Raw genomic sequence first — 21,718 nt, 5'->3', positions numbered from 1 at the left:
ATAAAAATTCATGTCAAATCTGAATCAGCCAGCAAGTGAGACGATTGTCAATTCGCTTCTCGATCGATGAGCTCCGCCTCTCGTGATCCGAGACGGACGAGGGCGAGGAACAGAAACACGAAGATCATACGCGGGGCACCGAGCCAAACGACTCGAAAGTTTTGCCAAAACTTATGTTCACTCCTCGTACAAATACACGGAAGCTTCGAGTTCGTTGTGCACATTTACATGTCCTCTATGAACGCGTATACGTGCCTAAACTACGTGCACGTGCATCGGTCCATATAACTGTAGATGTACGGCGTAAAATGTATGAGATTGCATGGGTTATATGCGTGGGTGTTGAACGTAGGAGGTTCTTCGACAAACCACTCCTAGATTTGACCCTCTCTCTGGTTGCCTCTGCCACTGAGAATTTTCGAAAGCTCGCGCAGCTGAGGAACGAGTCAAGTGAGGTTATGGTAGGGAAAGTTGCGATGGCCATTGGGCGTTCAAGTTTTTGTTTCGTGTTGGGTGGTAAAAAGTACATCGTTTCAACCACTTATGCAGCAGCTCAAATCTCTTGTTTGTGTTTGTGTCCGTGTGTAGCTATATTTCACGTAGTTGGCACTGAGATTGAGACATCACCTCGCTCGAGTCTCTCGCACACTTTTGAATGAATATTCAAATGAACATGTAGACCAAGCGTCGTGGTGTTCTTCGTACATGTGGAAAAAAGGACACACGAAAAGAGAGCGAATCTCAGACACCCAGATGTTCCTCGAGCCTATATAGTCGCGTGTTCACTCTGAGCTTACAGAGATTGGCAGCTTCAGCAAATCTTGGAATCATTCTCAATGAATATTTTGAAGAAATGTTCACTTGATTTTTTCATCTAGTTTGTAAAATCTAGGAAATATGAAGCTTGAAATCGCTATGAAAAGTTGGAAAAAGTCTGGGCTACGTTCTCAGTCGTGGGATTGCTCAGAGCACTCATTTTTTATGACGTTTCGACGGTGAGAGATTCTTGAAGATGCGCGTTTAGTCGCTTTTTTGGATTGACAGATCAGAATTCTTAGATTCCGGGGGGAAAAATCACTGTGGAATTGAAAAATATCGATACCTTCGATCGACTTCCAATTCCAATGACGTTTCGTCCGTTCACCTCGATTTTTTTCTTTCCAAAGCTTCGCGTGGAGCCATAAAAATCGCGGACCGCACACTCCGAACTGGTGGAAGAAATAAAATAACGTGATGGTTTGCGTGACGAGAAATTTTTGCAAATTGAAAAAACATGTTGAACTGCCATCGACGTACGGCGCGAGTGTTAATAAAAATGAGTGGAAAGAATCATTTTTCGATGTGATCCCCAAAATATAAAAAAACTATTGCAAAATGTTTTATTATGCTCGTAACAATACTAGAGAGTTCGGCAACATTCGTCGAGTCCGAAAACAAAAGATTGAAAATCGCGAGTACGAAAAAAACCTTGAAAACCTGCGTGAGAGGATTTTTTCAGTTTTCAACGATTTCAGTGGCACGTGCGTCTGGCCAATGACTGTCGATTGGGCCCATGCCTGGAAGATAATTAACGCGCGAATACAGAGACGCGACTGAGGGAAAAGACGCTCGGACGCGAGTGCCAAAAGGCGAGAGTGAGAGGGCGCAGTGTGCGGAGGACGAGTAGGGGCTGTTGATAGAAAAGTGAGAGCGGAGGAAAAGAGATGGGAGGGTTCGAGAGGGAGGAGAATTAGCGTGGAGCGAAGAAGAGGCTGAGAACACAACGACACTATTGGTGTGTGCACACGCACGTATTTGTGTGGATCCACACATGTGAATTCGAGCGAGAAGCCGTAAGAGCTTGAGAGCGAGAGAGAAGGGAAGCGGAGAAAGAGACTGATGGACCGATGATAAGAGCTCGAGGCAGTCACTCGCGTGGTGAGCGTCTGTCCGTCGGTACGTCGTCGTCCACCTCCTCGTTGTTCCATCGTCTCCTTCCTCCTCGTCGTTGTTTCTTGCACCCTTGTCGAGACGGCTCGATTAAAGCCCTCCGTCACGGCGCACTTGCCTCGGCGATATCGAAACAAAGTTTTCCTCTTTTCATTGAAACTTGACCTTGCCAATTCCGTCGACGTATCCCGATCGAGGTGACAACATCTCCCGTTATCGCTTCGCTTTCCCCTCGCCGTACACCATCCACCGAAATTCACCGAGGGAGAAATATTGCAGAGATGATGTACAAACTCGACGGGCGCTTGGACAAATTGCACTTGACGGGAGACCCCAACGACCGCGGCCGTTGCATTCTTCCATCCTTCTCTCCGATCGACTCTTTCACTCGCGTTCATTGAGACCCCATTGTCCTACGACTTTGACCCCAAAAATAATATTCTCCCTCGATTTTTCGCCGACGATACGCTGCGAGGATTACGCGTTACCAGTGCCAGTGACACGGACATTCGTCATTTTTACGATTTTCGTGCGGTGCATCGATAAAAACGAAACGAGTTTTCATTCCCGGCGTCTTATGCGAGTATCCTTCCGGTGTCTGCTCGGCGCTTCTCAGTGACAAACGTGAACGCGAGCGACGAGAAAAACTCACTGGAAATCGCTTTTGTTGAATCTCCTTCTTCGTTTTAATATTTTTTCGCTTCCGGCAGAACTGCCCTCGAAGTTATTGCTGCGAGTTGAGTGCGCGGTCGTGAGCGTTGAGAAGAAAAGTGTCCTCGAAACGAATACGTAGGAGCACGCACCGAGGATGAATACTTTTGCGGGGAGTGTCCGAGGCGCTGAGAAAAAAAGTGACGAGGTCCGCGATGCTTTCGCCCACGCCAAAGTAGCTTGAACGCTTCCAGGAGAAACGAGCGTTCGGTAAAGCAACTCTTTGGACGAATTTTTCGTTTTGAATGCATCGGCTCGATCGCCACTTATTTTTCGAAACAAAATGATGCAACAGCACGATCCGAGACACGATTTACCGACGGACTGCTGCTACCAGCAATGGCCGTCGCACCACCATCACCAACAACACCTTCATGGCAACCATCCACACGATCATCAGCAACAACCGCACCAAGTGCCTGCTCTACCTTCGCCGATGCAACAAATGGAAGGTACGGAGAAAAGATTTATAAGGCTCGGTGGATATGCTGAAATTTCTGCTTTTCGTCGTGCACGAAAGCTTGACAGTGCGAGGCAAAAATATGGTGCTTTCCTTGGAATTTATCGCACAATCCTTTTTTTACGAGTTCATCGATCATCCCATTTTTCCATCCACATTTTCAATTAGTTAGGATAATATTCTCAGGGAACTCTTCCAATTTGTCTTTAATAAGGAGGGAGGCTACATTCGTCAAAATGATAAGAAATTTATGAAATTTGGTGATAATGTTCTTTAACATCAAGTGCGAAGACACCATTTTTTTCACAATTTTCTTCTGCTCAGTTACCGAGTAATTACGCATTGAGGTAACTCCTGTACTGCATGCTAGTCAAACGAGTGCTAAATTTTAAAAACCCTTATAGACCAAGTTTAGCGCACCGATTAAATGTATTGTTAGTGGTTTTGCATTACAGCGTATCTTATTAAGATGTAAAAATATTAAAAAGGCTAGTTTTGCAAAAGCATCAACTGATAAATGCAAATTCCCACGCTGACACATTTTCACTGGTATTTTTCAAACAATTATCCGCGTTTATTCATCAATTTTATTGCAACAAGTCTCATTTTGTTGGTCAACCTGTCCTCTACGGATCCACCATGTAGCTGTTTTTTTAACTCGATCGTTTCACTGTTGCAGCTAATTGTTAATTAAGTGAAAAAACTTTTTCATTCATAATTTCTCTCAGGAATGAGTTTAAAGGAAAATCTACGTGGTGAATTCGTAGAGGATCAGTTGAGGAACAAAATGAGACCTAGTGCAATAAAATCGGTTAAAAAATACAGATGATCCTTTGAGAAACACCTGTGAAAATGTGTCCTCATGGAAATTTGCATCTATCGGTTGATAGTTTTGCAAAACTATCATTTTAAATATATTTTCACGTTAATGAAATATGCTCGAATACGTATCTACTAACAATAAGTTTAATCGGTACGTTGAACTTGGTCTAAAAGCGTTTTCTCTTGCACACGTGAACTTTAGTGATCAATTACTCGATAACTGTGTAGAAGAAAAATCTTAAAAAATTTGTATCGTCACATTTGGCACTAAAGAATACGTCCACCAAATTTAATGAAATTCTTATAATTTTGATATTTTTTATGTATTTAGCATCGTTTAGCACGACAACATTGTATCGTCGCTATCCACCCTCCTCCTTAAGGGTGTGTATAATATATGAAAATGGTGACCCAGAGAAGTTGGTATTGAATCTGTACTATGCGCGATCGTTGGGGAGTAGAATTGTTGGATTAAACTAGCCGTTGAAAGCCCCAGAGCTCGATAATTTCATCGCTTCTGGTTTGCTTCATCGCTCCCGGGTTCAAGATCTTTCTTGTAGTGCAGGGTGCTGAAGAGTTGAATGACCAAAAAGCGAGGCTCGTATTACGAGGATACTCCATTTACGCATTTTCTGCTATTTTTCTCTCTCTCTCTCTTTCGTTTTTTGATGTGACTTTTATTCACTCTATAAACCGCACCTATAGGAATGGTCACTTTGAGACACCTGACGAAACGTTCTTTCGTCCAACGATGCGTTGATGGATTTTTACGAGAATGAGAATACGAGCATTATCTTTGGGTGAATCGTCGAGAGATTTATTGAAACTTCCACGATTTTCACGTATATCGACTTTCCTTTGGTACCAACACGCGACACTCTTCATCAGTTTTCTCCAATCAATAGCAAAAGATGATTTAAGATAGATCGTGCCGGAAGGATCGTATTTTATGAGAGTCTAAATTCTATCACTTTAAATTGATGTCAGAGTCGACATTGTCATTCGAAATTGTAAATACATTTTTTCAGCCTATTTTTTTGGCTAATGAAATTACGAGCCATCATTGACTCGACGGGGATCCATCACTGACCGAATCCCGAATTTCATTCGTCCCTCGCCAAAATACCACAGTTTTTTATCCAAAAAATCGCAAAGGGAAAGGGATCAAGAAAAATGGCTATGGCAGCAATGATCCAAGCGAAGAAGAAACAAAATGCTGAAATAAGCATTTCATTGAGTCTTCATCTTTGTTACTGGGAAGACGATCGTCTCGAATTTTCTCCCAAACCTTCATTGCACGTTTCATTGCATTATCCTGTACGTTTTTCATGAGCTTCGTAAGAAGCGTTCATTCGCTGTGTGGAAAGATAAACCCTGTGTATTTTTCTTCGTATTTAAATGCGTTTATCTCAAAAATCTTTTCATTTTATTTGGTTGTTAGAAATAAGATGATAAAAACGGGGCATCGGTTTCCAAAATGTTTTCAAGCGCGATTTTTCGATTTCTTTCATTTCTCACGTTTCGTTTGAATTTTTCATCACTTTACAAAACAATTACGGGCTTTTATTTTTCTTCAATATAACCTTCTTTCACGATTTGTAAAAATTTTTCTGAATTGTTATGTAAAAATTATTTAAAGTCTCAATAATAGTCTCGATAAAAAATAAGATGAACCTTGTAAAATTTGATATGCGTGTCAGTCGACCAGCCATTTAAGGATATATTGCACAGGCGATACAATGTTGCCATGCTAAACCATGCTAAAAACATAAAAAAATTCAAAATGATCAGAATTTTATAAAATTTGGTGAACATATTCTTTAGTGCCAAATTTGACAATACAAATTTTTTAAGATTTTTCTTCTGTACAGTTATCGAGTAATTGATCACTAAAGTTCACGTGTATAAGCATAGCGTTTCCATATATATAGGTATACATTCCAGGCATAAGAAATCTGCTTTAATGCGTAATTACTCGATAACTAAACAGAAGAAAATTTTGAAAAAATTTGTGTTTTCGCACTTGATGTTGAAGAACATTATCACCAAATTTGATCAATTTCTAATTATTTCGACTTTTGTATCATTCACCCTTAAGCTCTGTGTAAATTTCAAGATTTTCTTAAGAAAATCGTTTCGTGCATAATTTATAAAAATCTCACTATCCATTGCTAGAAATTCAAGAAGACTCCGCACGTGAGCGTTTTACTTAACTTTTACTTCTCCGAATTTCTTCTTTTCATTCGATTCAACCAACGAATAAAAATTTTCACAAAATTATCATTACTTCAGTCTCCTTTTCACATGCAAATCGTCGGTAGGCTCCAGTTTTCATATATTTCATAACTGTCTTCCCCGCCACCTATTTTTCCCTTGAAGAAATCTCAAGCAAAGCTCGCGGTTCCTTTTTCCCCAACGACAGTTTCCCGAAAAAAAATCGTCTCGAACGTTGTTTTAGCTGAATCGGCGTGCGAGTAATTTTAACTTTGCCCCAGGTCCAGAACCGCGAGTCTCTCTTTTAATTCTTTTATTAGCCGCGACCGAGTTTCGTTTGTGTTTTGCGTGTGCGTCGTACCCTCGTCCCCGGGTTGCACTTAACGAGAACACCGATACTCGCTGCAGTCTCATTGCATTCTCGTTGAAGAGCAGGGTGATCTGTGGAAGCGAGACGACAAAACAAAAAAGTTGCGAAGTTATACCTGACGAAGCTCGCACCGCTGAGCCTTGCGCCTATTCATTTTCTCGAAGAGGTACAAAAAAAAGTCAAACTTTCAAAAGATACCTCCCGTTTGGGGACATCTGACTAGTTCATTTACTATCCGCCCAGGGAGCGCATCGACGCGATTTATGTCTCGTGACTCTTGACTTTTGAGCAGTGTCGTTTAGGACCTTCTACTCGGTTTTACCAATTCAGCGTGCACTTGATTTATTATAAGCCCTTAACGAAGACGTACTATGAGAGTCCTCCGCTTATGTACTCGCGTACTTTGCACAGAGCTTTTCAAGCCCGGAGTCGTTAACATGATTTTTAAGAGCATGGATCAGTCGACTAACCTCACTTGGAAATTTCGAAACCGAAATTCTTTTGCACAGTTTGATCGATTTAAAAAAGGCTCTGTCAGCCTACGCAGAACGACGGCAGAAATCGACTGACAGCGGCCTTTTTTTAATCGGTTAAACTGTGTCAAAGAATTTCGATTTCGAAATTTGCAGCTATCTCTTTCGCGCTCACGATCGCGAATGCCGACTGATCCATCCTCTCAAGGAAGTTGAGGCATTAGAATGAAAATGGTGTCATCGCTTTTAAACTGATTGCATCTTATAAAGTGAAGTGTAAAAAAAAAAATCAGTTAAATTTTCAGACAGTTTAGGAGCGTCGTTGCCGAGAAAAATCAATAACAATTTGGGCCAAATAACATGTAATCTTATGGAAGTCAAGACACATTCAGTGATATCTCCGTTAAAAATGATGCTAAAAATATGAAATTTTTTGGGCAACATGAGCAAGGCTTGCCGAACAATGTCAATTTTTTTCAGATTTATTAGGAGATTTGCTGAGATTATATTAATAATAATCTGTTTCCCGCGCAGTTTTTTGAGGCTAGGATCGTCACCGTTCGTGTTTTCGACTGAGCCTTCACCAGTTTTTCGTCTTTTTTTTCCCAACATTTCTTTAAAGTGTATGTAACATTGCCAAACTGTAAACTGGCCTAACTTTTGAAAGGTACAGGTCATAACTTTTGGGTAAAAAAAAGGACTGTACAGCCTCAACTTCCTTAAAAATGTGTCGACCGAGCAACGATCAAGCTTTTGTTATTCCGACACATTTTTATCCCTCTTTCGTACTTCTGGTATTCGACGCACTATATTACGTAGCTTCACACAAGTGACGGTGTTATTCAACGAGGATAATGAAACCGAAAATATTTCTGTGAAGCTCTGATTTAAAGATCGAGGTGAACTGGATTTCGTTATTAAACGAAGTAATTTGTGCAGCTGAAAAGAGTTTTTCTCAATTCTTGGCAACTCGCGTTACAAGTAGTTTTCAATTTTCTCCATTTTTTCCCCCTCCCCCCCTCGAAGCATGTCTACAGAGCGCTGGGCGAGCAAAGCGTTCGCGAAGTCCGAGTCTGGTGCCGGACACGTCTCTCTCGCCGCGAGTGTCTTCAGCGATTTCGTCGTCGTCCTCCTCGATCGACACGCGAAACGATAGCAACAATAATCATCGTCGTCCCGAGGATGGCACGAGCTCGTCGTCCCCCGAGGAAAACAATCCGAAACGACCGCTCCACCCCGCTCTCGTTGGTGCTGGCGCTGCACTCGAGGCGAAACCTCTTTGGGAAGAATTTCATCAGCTCGGGACAGAAATGATCGTCACGAAAGCGGGTCGCAGGATGTTCCCTACGTTTCAGGTAAAATTCAAGGTTTTTTAAATCGATTAACTTTCGACATTCATTCCTCGTGAATAAAATGCGCCAGAGGATATCAACTACGAAGCAACAATTCCCATAAAATGTCGCGCATTATTCTCAAATCTCATTCCAATAATTTCATCACGATCCCACCTTTTTTTTTCCTCTTTCTCTCAAGTGTCGACTATTCGGATTGGATCCAAACACAGACTATCTTTTGGTCATGGATTTCGTGCCATGTGACGACAAGCGATACAGATACGCTTTCCACAGCAGCGCATGGGTGGTCGCAGGACGAGCAGACCCGGTGTCACCGCCTCGAATACACGTGCACCCTGACAGTCCAGCGAGCGGTGCTCACTGGATGAAACAGCCGGTCTCGTTCGACAAACTCAAACTGACCAATAATCAGCTCGATGACAATGGGCACGTGAGTTAAATCGAGCCATTTTTGTCTATTCCATCGTCGCGTGTATCGAAGTTTTTCTCGTAGACGATTTCAACAAGTTTTCGTGTCGATTTTGTTTCTCGGGCTCAAAAGATACTTAGATATACAGTGGCGTGAAAATTTTGAGTGTAGCTGTAGATAAACGTACGAATGAATTGATGCAAAATTTGTTGAATTTTGTAAATTCGTTGACTCCGATATCGTGGACGATTTTCGTTTGGCAATTGGATTATTCGAAAGACGGTGCGCGACGAGTCGATGCGATAACTGAAAGTCCAATCAGTATGATCGATAGAAATGATTATTTCGATGAATTGTTATTTAGCTTTCGATGTAATTAAATTTCATTGGATTCAACAAAATTTTCAACACACCGGTGTGATGCGGTATAAGAAAACATTTTTCGGTCAATATTTACAATAGTTACTTTTGCTAAAAAGTACGGTGCGTTTTCATTGATAAAAAATGATACCACGATTAATTTTGGGGAGGGGGAAGGTAAACGTTTTATTGAACATTTTCTTTTTAAATGTGAGGAAAATAACGAAAAGAGGTTGTCTGGATTTGGAACAATGAATACTGAAAGAACGAATGATTACAGTAGGTAAGAAATTGAAATTTTGTTTGTAAAAAGGCAATTATGTTTTTTTAACCTTCCCCATTTTTAAAATTAATCGTAATATAATTTTTCATTAATGTTACACGTTGTCAAAAATTTCGGGAGCATTTTTCAGATAATAATGCTGAAAAAATGTTACGTACAATTTTAGCAAAGGTATTGTAAACATTTACCAATTTTTTTGTTTTTCATAATTTATGGAAGACGAATATTCCCTTTCGCTCACTGAGGATTTAGAGAGATTAGCTCGAAGTAAACAAATTTTAGCTCCCCCGCTAAATTCATTTCTTAGAAAACGTTCGAAAACAGCTGCTTTCGCAATCGCGATAAAATGAGCGAAAAAGGTTGAGAAAAATGATAAATTATTTGGCCCCTTGGAAGCAAAGGAAGGTTAGAAAAGAAATTGCAATGAAAATATTTCTCAGTTGTTTCTTGAATTCCGTTTTGACTTTGCTGGTCGTACGAGACTTTTCCTGAGATGGCATAAAGTAGTCCGGAATGTCTGCTGTGACACACTGGGACATTTCGTAAATCGCATATAAGACTCGGACGAGCGTGTTTCCGTCTTCCACGTGTTTGTCGTTTCGGACGAGTTCCCCTTAATTGACCTGAGATACGAGACACCGAGATGAGACCTCGTGGCCGAATGCTCGAGGAAAATTATAAGGGTAGAATAGCACGCGTGCCCGTGGGAGAATTCTCTATACGTATACGTTACATATGCAATAAAGTCGCGAAGTGTTTCGAGACTGTTTTTACCCGCCTCGAGATCGTTTCACGAGGCAATACGTCCTTAAAGAAATTTCGTGTCTCAGAAAAGAGAATAAAAAAATCTACGAGACTTGAAAAGAGAAGGAGAGAGAGAAAACGATCGTTATACATTCGAGTATACGAGCCATTCAACACAATTTTCATTTCCTTGGATCTTTTCACGCAGATCATCTCAAATGGAAGAAATTTCTGTATCAACTTTCACAATTTTACGCCAATCAACTTTCTTGGAGTGTCTGTTAATGGAGATAGAAAATTCCAACTTTAGGAGTTGAAATTTGGAAATATCCTAGAAATATACAGCGTGCAATTTACGAAAATCACATTTTTTGAAGGATCATGCATTGCCTCTTATGGCAGGCACACACTTCCTGTGCAACGATTTGAGCCAAAAAGGAGAATAAGAAAATATAATGTTTTCAGATATCAATGATTTCTTGAGAAAGCCTTGTTACCGGTGAAAATCACTTGGAAATGAGAAAGAAAAACACTTAGTTGACATAAACAGTGGAAGGTTTGACAACACCATGAGCCAGCTGGTTTAAAATATCGATATGCATACGCGTATAAATAGAAATTGGCTATTGTCACGTTTGCTAGACGCGATTTTATTACAAAAGTATTTAAACCGCCATCATTATATTAAAAATTGATCAATCCCAAAAAATAAGTTACACATATAATTTTAATAATTGTGAGAATAAATTTTAATCGTTTCTTTGATCATCAAAAGAGCAAAAAGAGTACGCATGATCTTCCTTAATATTTCAACGTGAAAAACAGTACTCCAAAACATAAAAACTTGATCGATCGACATTTTATTGGCCTAGGATTATTCGGAAGTGTTCAAACCGATAATTCGAAGGAAGAAATCATTTCTGAAGGACGCGGCGGTATAAGAATGTGGAAAATGATATAAACATGTTTTTATTCGACAATATTTTACGAAGATTTTTCAGTGACATATAAAATGGTTGGGGTTGCGGTTGAGTACGCGTGAAATGCCTCATATATATTCCAGCGCCACATAATCCGTGTTAAAATATTATGACGTTTGGAGTCACGGCTCGTCAGTCCCGTTTATTCAACGAATAAGTCAAGTTTCCGAAACGCAGCTCTAGTGATATACGAGATTCGTATCGGGAGCGCTCCTTAAGATCTCACCCTCATTTTTCGACTTATCAAAATTTTTATTCAACGCGTGTCCCGTTTTATTCGTAGTAGACAAATTTTCTCCAATTCGTGAAAACTTCGAAACAGATCCACGAGGGTTTTTAAAAATAGGCAAAAAAAAATTGCAATCGTTTTGTCAACGAAGCTATTTTTTCAGATTGAAATTTACCAAAATGGCAGAGTTTTGAAAAAAAATGTCGAATTTCGCTCGAAAAATGAATGATTTTTGGCCCGCCAAATTGACACTTTTCAAACGATGAAAAAATCGGAGGGCCATTGTACGGAGAAAAATATACAAAAAAAAGTTAAAAAAACCAAAACAATCGAATGATTTGTCTTCGAGTTACGACTGCAGCAAATTTGAAAAATGTAGTTTTGCGAAAAAAAAGGGGTTAACCGCTGAGCGGCTACTCTTTAGAAGGCTCAAAAACTATTTGAAACATTCATTTAAAATTTTAGTATGTTATTTTTAAAGTTAGACTATCGAAATATGGAAAAAAAAAATTTCTCAAAATTTCACACTCTGTGAAACAGGTCAATCCAGTATCTGTGGGCCCCTCAAAAGATACTTTGATTGTGCCTTAAGGATGTCTAAATTACGATGAGATGAAACATTGTTATTTGAACTATTTATGTTCTCCTGTAGTGAGGCGATGATGTGACGTTTGGAATTTACTTGTGCTCGTATACAATCGAAAGGTTTATTCCGAGACTATCACTTATCGGTACCACATAACTGTAAATATATACAGAGTCCAAGAAGAGAAAATGGTTGAAAAAAGCTGAAAATATGGACTCGTGCTTTCTGGATGTTCCCGAGGTATATACAACGTTAAATTTTATTTGGTAAATCTCGCATGGTTCTGTTCCACAAGAGGCGGAAGCCCTTGAGTCGTGGCGAGCCCTTCTCCTTCCATCCTCATTATATGTGTACCATAAAGAACGCAAATGTAAACGTCGTAAAGACCGAGAGGAGAAAAAGGAGTTTACGTAGAGGAATTTGTGGCCGATTTCAAAGAGTGGTCGTGACGTTACGATACCAAAACACCCCAAGAGATATGAAGTTCTTTCGCCATGAGAAAAAAAATTGTAACTCTGGAGTGTAAACACTTTTGAACTAGTGCCAATTTATGGCTCAAGGCACTATTTTTCTTATTCAATCGTTATGGAATTGATCCAAAAAGAGAGCAGCTGGAAATCGAGCGAATTATTTTCAGCGAATTTTAACGAAGTTCGACCGGAACCTGATTCGAAAATAACGACTCGTTTCTTCAGTTTTTTTAACATTTTGCTTATCGAGAGCATTGCGAATAATTTCAAAATTTGTGGTCTGTTAAAAAATGGGGTTTTCACTGCTACAAAAATCGACTTTTCGTCGATAGGACTTTCCCAAAGATCTCTTAGCTCGATAAAAGTTTCTCGAATTTTATCGAACATCTGGAATTCCAGAATTCCAAATGCTCCGTTCGAGTTACAAATCGGCGCTCGTAGATTATACCCCGAGCTCCGTCGGCGGGCCACTTTCCATTTTTTTCTTCGTTTTTCTCCTATCGATCTTCCTCCTTTTAGACGTTCGAAGACCCTCCACGCTTTTTTTAATTCGGTCTTTCTAGCCGGTTCTTTTAAAAAATGTGGCATACGCAAGGCCAAGTCATTCGACCCGTGAAACGCCGTGACAAAAAACAGGGAGGCACACGCACTCCGCGGAGAGACAGCGCAAGGAAGAAGCAAATAGTGCGTGTGTCGCGCACCAACCCCGCGCCTTTCTTCGCTGTGTTGAGTTACACGCGGAGACATTCCTCGCTCGTAACATTAGTACACAAAAATTATATGGCCTCCTCGCTCCTTTTTAATTGACACTTTGTAGCGCCCTTCTGGGTCACCGAGACGCTCCGATTTTTTGACTGTGCCAGGTCGCCTTTGTTGTGACCGAATTATATCGAGGCTCTCTCCAGGCTTTTTCGCTCTTTTACTTTCACTCCGTTTTTCTTACACTCTCTGAAACACGGGTAATTCAAATAATTAAAAATAAAGTCGGAACCTCAAAATTATGACTGCTCATTTTACGCACGGACCGGGTCTGGGAGACCCGTTCAGTTTTGTTTCTTTGGTACCGAACGAATATTTTTTATCTTGATAATAAATAATTACTGAACCTTTTGAAAACTGATGAAAAGAATTTCCTTGAATATAATTTGAGTTTGTGGCACAATGAACATAGATTTTTCAACAAGAAAGACTGGTTGATATTCTTATTCGAAAAAGGAGCAAATGTAGTTTAATCGTCGAGCAACTTTTATGACGATTTTATGATTAGAAGAGCGGAAATGTTATTTTTGTATATGCGCCAACGAGTTGATGGTTTCTCAAACATCTTATGGCGGAGTAAATTCACTCCGCAGTGAATTATTGGATAAGTGAATCTGAGAATACAAGGATCGATGGATATATAAAGAGGAACTTAGGAGATTCAAAAATGATGGTAAAATGTAGCGAAACTATTAATGCGAAATGGGCTGGTCGAAGAACGTCTTAAATTTGAAACGCTCAGGATAAAAAGTTCAGTTACAGTGACGTAAAATTCCTTGAGAAACCAAGCTTCACAGGGCGAGGCTAGAAACTCTTGCCACTTGAAGTATCGCCAAATGTATAGAATTCAGGCTGAAATGTTACCATTGGAAGTTGCACGATTGGAAGAAACTCGTTGAACAGTGGCTGAACGAATTTTTTCAGATGGAGGTGCCTTCGAGATTTTGCAATCTGCTCCATTATTCTCATAAGTCTATTTTTTCACAACTCGTTAATGAGCCGAATATGAACTCAGCAATATAATTCAATCTGGAAGTCAAAAAAAGAAAATCGTTAAAAAGTCTTCATCCGTCGAGCAAAAAACTGGCAAATTGAATATTTTCCCAAAATTTTTCAGCCCGCAGCTGATTTTTTATACTATTTTCAATTTCAGGAGTTTGTTCGTCAATATTTATAAATGTCCGAGTGAATTATTTTCAAAGCGAGTGTTTTTTTCTCGACTCAATGATTTTGCTACAGGATTGAAAATAAAATGTTGATTTCGTACCCGTCACTTAAATATATTCACGGCAACTCGGATCTCGGGACAACAGAGCGTGTTTCTTGGAGATTTACATGTGGAAGAAAGCAGAAGTGATACGGATGCTGGAAAACGAAGATGCGGCTGCATATCCATGGGTGTCGGATTGCGGTTGGGTCGGGTCGGGAGTTTTTGAGTTTTTACACTAATTAGTCATCGGGGCTCTTCCGACTGTCAAACATGGCCAACCGCTTCATACCCCCCGTTGTGTTCTCTTCCTTCGTTTACTCTCGAATTCGGTATCACGTGTGCTCTCGTATCTTCCTCCATCCCCTCCGTTTTTTCCAACATTTTTTCACCGTAAAGACATTACGACTGCACAACGACGGATCTATCGCCTTTCGCCCTTCCGCACACACTTTTCCTTCCTTCTCCCTTTCCTCCTTCTTGACTAATTTGCTGTTCTAACTTCCTTTTTCTCGTGACCCATGTTCTTATCAATACAGCCAGTTTCCGGTAGATCTTCGTTAACAATCGGTGGTAATACTGAAAAATAAAACGACCCAAAAATTCAACTGACTAAGCAATTACGATCGAATCATTTTTCTTTCATTTTTTATAAAATTAATTGTCCAGTATTGATAAACTCATTTTTTCCAGTCTCCATATTCGTTGATTCAACGGAGACATAGCCCGAGGCCCAGTTACAGGGATCCGCGCAGTTTAAGGGCGTTCTGTAACTGAAAATTTTTCACAATGTTACGCGGTTCGATGATGATTGACAAACGATTGATTGAAAAATGAGAATAAATTGGTGGCGATCCAAGAGTTGAACATAAAGAAAATCGTTTGATTTCAATCTGATTTCAGATCATACTAAATTCGATGCACAGGTATCAGCCGCGCTGTCACGTAGTGGTGGCGCCATCGCCTCCAGGTTCTGCTCCCGATCCACGTACGGAAAATTTCAAAACGTTTTTTTTCACCGAGACGAGATTCACTGCGGTCACAGCTTACCAGAATCATCGCATAACGCAACTGAAGATCGCGAGCAATCCATTCGCGAAAGGTTTTCGCGACTGCGAGCCCGACGATTGCGAAACTCCGAGTTCATCCGTCACCCACAATCCGGCCAAGAGGCCTGCGACCGGAAGCAACAATCCGGTCGTCAGCATCAACAATTATGTCAATCCCATCGGCGTCTCAAGCGCCACAGGAATATCCAGCATCTCTTCAAGTTTGCCAAACCCTCCGCAGGAACAACATCATCATCATCGTTTTTACGACGGAAATTCAGGCCCCTGGTCTTACCCCGGACACCATCAGACTAGTCATCCTAATCCTGGACATTATCAAGTTCATCACGCACATCCAGGAGCTCCCCTCTACGGACCACGGTAGTTTCCACATAATTCTGCGACAAAAAGGAAACGAAATTCAAATTGATACACATTTTCATCGCCGCATCAACTTATTTTACTGTTTTACCTCGATTTATGAGGGTTTGAATGATTCTATTTTATTCTCAATCATTCGCATGTACGAATGATCGTAAACCACATCATCGAATGTTGTTGTGACGGGGCATCAATATTATTGCAAATGAGGCTTATCGAGCATAAATTAATCGGTGGGAACTCGAATATTCGTTAAACGTGTCGTAGTTCTTTGCAAATGACGCTGAGGTTTCCAACGTTCGAGTCCAACGAAGTGATGTGAAAAAACTCTCAAATAATTCCAGTAAATCTCCAATTTTCTTCCCTGCCGAAATTCCAATTCGTCATTTTTTAAGCCACATCAATAATTCATGGAATAAAAAAAAACAATTTTAAATCTTTTTTTCGTTCATTTCGTTGAACTCCAACGTTGCAAACTGTTTGCAAAGGAAACGTAAAGCGACGATAAGCGAAAGAAAATTTTCGATCCTAACCACTTCCGGTAGAGCTAAACCTCGAAATAATGAACCAGAGAATTGATGAGTCGACATTCAAAAAATGTAGTTACCACACTTTTCGAAATATCGTCGTTTCAACAGTTGCTCAAAAAAGTTTCTAAACGACATGAAAAAACTTCGCTGGGTCGTGGTGCAAACGTGAAAAATGAATTTTCACATACTTTTTCAATATTTTAATCCTCATCGAGTCATATTCACGGGGCACTCTAAATACACTCGTGTATTGAACGAATGTGTCTGGAAATCAGTTTTACGTAGGCTCATTAAAGTCACGAGGCTCTATTTACCGGATTTTTTCGTTTCTCGATCTGGTTTCGTTCGTGCGAGTATTTCATGCTCTCTAATAGGAACCATCTGAATTCAGTCATTTCGAGAAACAAAAAATAGAAAGAAATCATTTATTTAGTTTCATATAGCAACTAACATTTGCACAGTGCACAGTCGCAAAGATTTGTGATGTTGGTGACCAAAGATAAAACCAAAATGAGAACGGACGAGGACATATTTTCGTGTGGGGCAAGTTCTTGCATTTTGATCGACGTTGCCAAAGAGAATGATGCCAAATTAAATTCAGTAGTACACGTACTTTAGGAGCTGCGCGAGTAACCAATGAACAGTCATATTTATTGTCAGAACGTCAAGGCGGCGAGCGAAATGCGTCATTCGGATCGTAGCGGTTTCATAATATATCTATTTCATATAAATTTATTGATCTATCGTTATTACGATATTTTATCGTTTTCGCGAAGTATACGAATTTTTGGAAAGAAAATGCTGAAGATGCTTTTGAAGAAAATGCTGGGACGACGGCCAACCTGCAACTGTTTCGTCTCTGTGAATGGCAAGTTTTCGTTCCTCAATCGCAATGAACGATTGAGGAAACCAAATTTATTAGTTTATACAAAAAACAATCGCAATTGCTTGAGAACCGAGTGCCTTGAGTCTGTGACCACGGGTGTAAAAATCACTCGAAAATAATTCATTGAGATTTTGATCAGGCCGCAAGAAAATTTCGTGCTTTTGTTCTGCCTTTCTGATGATAAATATATTAATATATTTTGGGAATAAAATAATGTTCGTTAAACAAATAGCTCTTATGTGCGAAGCGGAGGGAAAAGTATTAAAGAAGAGCGATGGCGAAACAAAGTGCCTTTTGTAGAAGTAAAGTGTGTGGCGCGAAGAAATATCTGTGCTCGCGTAACTCGTCCTCGTTTATTCACATACGAATTTGTGCCCGAACCTTTGCTTCTATTTATACGGGGTGTCTCAAATGCCAAACGATCCTAAACGGATCCATTCTCGGTCGAAAAACCCCGAGACGAGTGAATGCAAACGTACTGTGACGAAAACTCCCCCTTAGCGAACGCTAAGTGCCTTAATAAATTATACAGTACAAGAGTAATGCCTTAGAAACTATAAGAAAGAGAGAGAGTACACGCACTGTGGCCTTTTGCTTGTTAGATATACTTTTAAAGCGTATGTACAAAAAAAAGAAAGAGGAAAAGAGAGAACGTCAGTGATGGGACATCTCTGAAAAAGAAACCAAATTGAAATAAGGAGACTAAATAAATACAAATATATTTATATATACCAATCAAATGTACGAGGTGTAAGATTATTTTTCCCTCCTCCCTCCGGGACTTTTCCAATCCTTAAGGAGTTTCGGTACAGGCGATAAAATGTTGCCACGCTAAACCACGCTAAAAACATAAAAAATTTCAATAAGTTCAGAATTTTATAAAATTTGGTCAACATATTCTTTGGTGCCAAATTTGACAATACACATTTTTTAAGATTTTTCTTCTACACAGTTATCGAGTAATTGATCACTAAAGTTCACGCGTATAAGCATAGCGTTTCCATATACATAGGTATACATTCCGGGCATAAGAAATCTGCTTTAATGCGCAATTACTCGATAACTAGGTAGAATAAAATTTTGAAAAAATGTGTGTTTTCGCGCACTTGATGTCGAAGAACATTATCACCAAAATTCATCAATTTCTTAATATTTAGACTTCTGTACCGTGGAGTCGAACTTGAATTGTTTCCCTCGACCGATTTATTTGGCGACCTTCGTCATGATTTCGTAATCGATTGAAAAATTTGGGACGAAATAAAATGTTGAAGAGCAACGATGAGAAAAATGAAGAGAAAAATGAAACCTTGTGAAAACGAAGCGTGACGGGTCGGCCAAACAAAAAATCGAAGGACGTCCTGCTCGAAATTAAAAATGGAGAAAAACGAAAGGTATGGAAAGCGCGCGTGAATGAGCGAGACGTCCTTATAGAAATAGCTGCACGAGGAAGTGAAGAAGGAAGGAAAAGCAGACGAGAAAGATACACTGCTCCGAAGAGAGTCTTCTCGGCGTGGCAGTGATTGATGCGAGCGTGAAGAATGACCCAGTGTAAACATATTAGGGTTCCCCTTTGGAAAGACGACAAGGCTGGACCGAGTGAACAACGACTAATACCGCGGTCATCAACGACACCAGGAGCCTTAACGACTTTTGGCAAATCGCTATCTCGTATTAGTGAAACACGTGCATGCCTATTTTATACACGATTTACTTGGTGAAAAATGCACCCCCCACTTTGTACACGATTCTCGAAATTGACGGGATTGAATATCGACTCCCCGCTGCATCTCGGGCTCTGTCACAGGCACTGAGTTTTTATTCTTATAAAAACGGTAATCGGAATCGTTGTGGCACATTTTTCAGTGCTTTTGCTGCCGGTGCATTTTTCGGAAGAATCGAAAAATACTCTTTTGAGGGATCGGTTACAGCTTGGACTTTTCGAAACGTTTTTCTTGCTTTCTCCAAACAGAAATAACCGGAGCTTCTCATGACGAGGTTGGAATAATTTTCGTCAGAACTTCGGTCTCGATTTAACAGGAATTTCCGACACGAAAATTGCCGATTGAATCGTCAAACTTTTTCTTTTGCTTAAAAAAAACATTGCCGGGTCGCGTCGCGCACCTTGCCAGGGATTACGCGCGAGAATATTTGAGGTTCGCACCAAATAAGGGAAAAGGGTAACGGTTTTCCAAGAGCTTTTTATACTTGAACGACGAGAATTTTAGTCGCTTTAGAAGGGCTTGGAACCTTCGAGGCTGTACAGAAAGAAGCGTTTGAATGTGTTTGGCGTGTGAAGCGAGCGAGAAGGAAGCGTCGGCGTGACGGCGCCGGCAGTAAAGCCCCGAACACTTCCATGTACTCGAATACCATTTTCATCGTATTCTTTCATCTTTGTAAGGTGCACATTGCGCTCACCTAACCGTGCACTCGAACTCCACGGGCCATTCGACCCGGATACTCAAAACTCACGCGTTTTTCATCCACGACAAAGTTACAAAGGCAAAGGAATAATTAAAAAAACGTAAAAACCCTTTTACAAGGGAACAAAGATGCGAGGGGGCTCGAAAAAGTTGCTCAACGTATAGAAAATCGGCGGACTTGGTAAAAAAACGAAAAATTTACGATTTTTTCAAACGAAATTCCCCGTGGCCAAATATGGAATCTTCGTTTTCATACGAATTTTCAAAAATTCAACTAATTTTCAGATTTCGATAAAATATTTTGTTATTTTTGTTGGACTTGATTGGGCATTGTGAAATTTTTTAAAAATCACAAATTTCTCTTAAACTGTCGCAACGATATCGAGAAAAAACGGAAGAAAAATTGAGTGATTGGGTTTCTCCGAATGAGCGAACAAGGGAATGAAAAAAATTCGACGAATTTGGGATCTTCTGTTTTATCCTGAACTTCTGAGACCAAACAAAAGCTTGGGTTTGGGGGGTCTCGCTGCGTTGCGGTTTTCGCTCTACGGATATCACTGTTACTGCACTCTTTGTGTGGTATTACGCATTTAAGACTCTCACCAAGCTCCGGGGGCCACCCTCGTTTTCTTCGAGCTCGAGGGTCAGTGAATATTGCCTCGAGGACACCCAAAGACAAAAAAGAACGTTGCGAGAGTCTGACAGCTCTCGAATATCTTCTCGCTTGTACAGTACGTTTATTTCTGTCCAAGTAGAGAAGTTCTTTGGCTATCCAAATTTTACGATTTCCATTGAGTCGAAATCAGCCGCCCAGCGAAACACGGCGATTCGTTTTTCAATAAATTTATCAGTTCGATTCATTTGAAGGTTGTTTTGAGTGAATCAACTGGATTGAAGGGCCTCGGGGTATTGAAAAATATCGGTCAACGAATAATCGTTCTCACACAACGCGACGAAATGATAATCGAAAAATCCATTTCCTAGAACACACTGCGCGAGCACGCTCACGAAATATTTGAGCCCGATTCCTCCGCCATGCGAAATGAAAACAAAATAATAAAAAAATCCTCACGTGTCAGCGTAATTACAGTAAAGAATTCGCGAAAATTTAAACCGCTTCGTCGTAAAGTGCGAGGGTGAAAAATAAATGAGGGAGACCAGAGATACGAGTATGCTCGCGAGGGATGGAAAAAAGGATTGCGAAGGAAGGAGAAATTCGAGAGAATTGAGCGAAAAACCATGTGGAGGAACCGAGGGGGACGCAAGGAGCCTCGAGTCGATAAATCGTCCTCGTAATTTTTCAAAATGTGTAGGTTTTCGGGGAGCCCGAGTCTCGTATTGCGTGCTGCGCGACTCGACACTTGGCGCGCTTTCTCGAGGGCTTTTTTTCAGAGCGAGAGGATCAAAGACCGACAAATGAATCGCAAGAATGAAAACGCATCTTTGCGTACCCCACTCGCTCGCTCTGTGACAAACACCCGTGCGCACACACGCACACGTCTCTTCGAGAATAATGTGAAGATCTCGCTCGTCCAGTTGTGTTAATTTGGAAGTTAGGATTTCCGTGGCGAGAAACATCAACCAAGATCCGAAAGTTCTTCGTGCAAACGTTCTCCCGGGCTCCCACAGGCCGTTAATCCGTCATCGAGCTCACCGCTCCTCGAGGGAATAATATCTATCTAGTGTATCACACACGCTCAGACTAAACTCGTCTCGGTGCCACGTTTCTCCTGTTTTCCTTCTCACGCGTCACTACGGATATATACACACACCAATATATACATGTTTTAATATTGTATAAATACACAGGGTGTCCCACCATCGATGCGCGCGCCCCCCCGAAAGTTCGATTTCACCAGCGGATTATCGAATTCTGATAAATCATTAAAGTTCGAGAAGCTCCACACTTTATCCGATAATACTGTCAAAACGGTTGGAGATAGAGGAAAAAAAAGCCTCAAGGACTAATCTTGTAGAGCACTTAACCTTCCGATTATCGGGCTACTTCGCCGCCAACGTTCGTTAGTCGCGTGATGATTCTCATAGCCAATTCCTATGTTACGCTCCCCTCCAGCAGCACCGAACACTACC

General features: G+C 40.5%; 1 protein-coding gene and 2 long non-coding RNA genes across 4 annotated transcripts in view; 1 reads left to right on the top strand and 2 right to left on the bottom strand.

Moving 5' to 3' along the window:
* The first annotated feature begins 1,925 nt into the window (after window positions 1-1,925).
* Window positions 1,926-16,150, top strand: org-1 (optomotor-blind-related-gene-1). The gene is made up of 4 exons (XM_043433748.1): window positions 1,926-3,092; window positions 8,006-8,334; window positions 8,513-8,764; window positions 15,265-16,150. Exons 1-4 carry the CDS (start codon window positions 2,924-2,926, stop codon window positions 15,793-15,795), a joined length of 1,281 nt encoding a protein of 426 aa, XP_043289683.1. The 5' UTR covers window positions 1,926-2,923; the 3' UTR covers window positions 15,796-16,150.
* Window positions 10,970-15,401, bottom strand: LOC122419311 (uncharacterized). Of its 2 annotated transcripts, XR_006262868.1 has the most exons (4): window positions 15,272-15,401; window positions 14,422-15,134; window positions 14,019-14,183; window positions 10,970-13,343 (listed from the first exon to the last, which is right to left on the bottom strand). It is a non-coding gene; the product is annotated as an uncharacterized lncRNA (long non-coding RNA). The 2 variants fall into 2 exon arrangements; XR_006262867.1 differs by having other exon boundaries at window positions 14,422-15,395.
* Window positions 15,692-21,718, bottom strand: part of LOC122419312 (uncharacterized) — a 37,245-nt gene continuing 31,218 nt past the window's right edge. Inside the window, exons 2-3 of the long non-coding RNA XR_006262869.1 lie at window positions 17,940-18,048; window positions 15,692-15,808 (exon numbers count right to left, since the gene is read on the bottom strand). This is a non-coding gene — a long non-coding RNA (uncharacterized lncRNA). The remainder of the gene's footprint in view (window positions 15,809-17,939; window positions 18,049-21,718) is intronic.

Source organism: Venturia canescens, chromosome 1 (genome assembly GCF_019457755.1).
Source record: "Venturia canescens isolate UGA chromosome 1, ASM1945775v1, whole genome shotgun sequence".
NCBI lineage: Eukaryota > Metazoa > Arthropoda > Insecta > Hymenoptera > Ichneumonidae > Venturia > Venturia canescens.
This window is presented reverse-complemented; position numbering and strand designations above follow the sequence as displayed.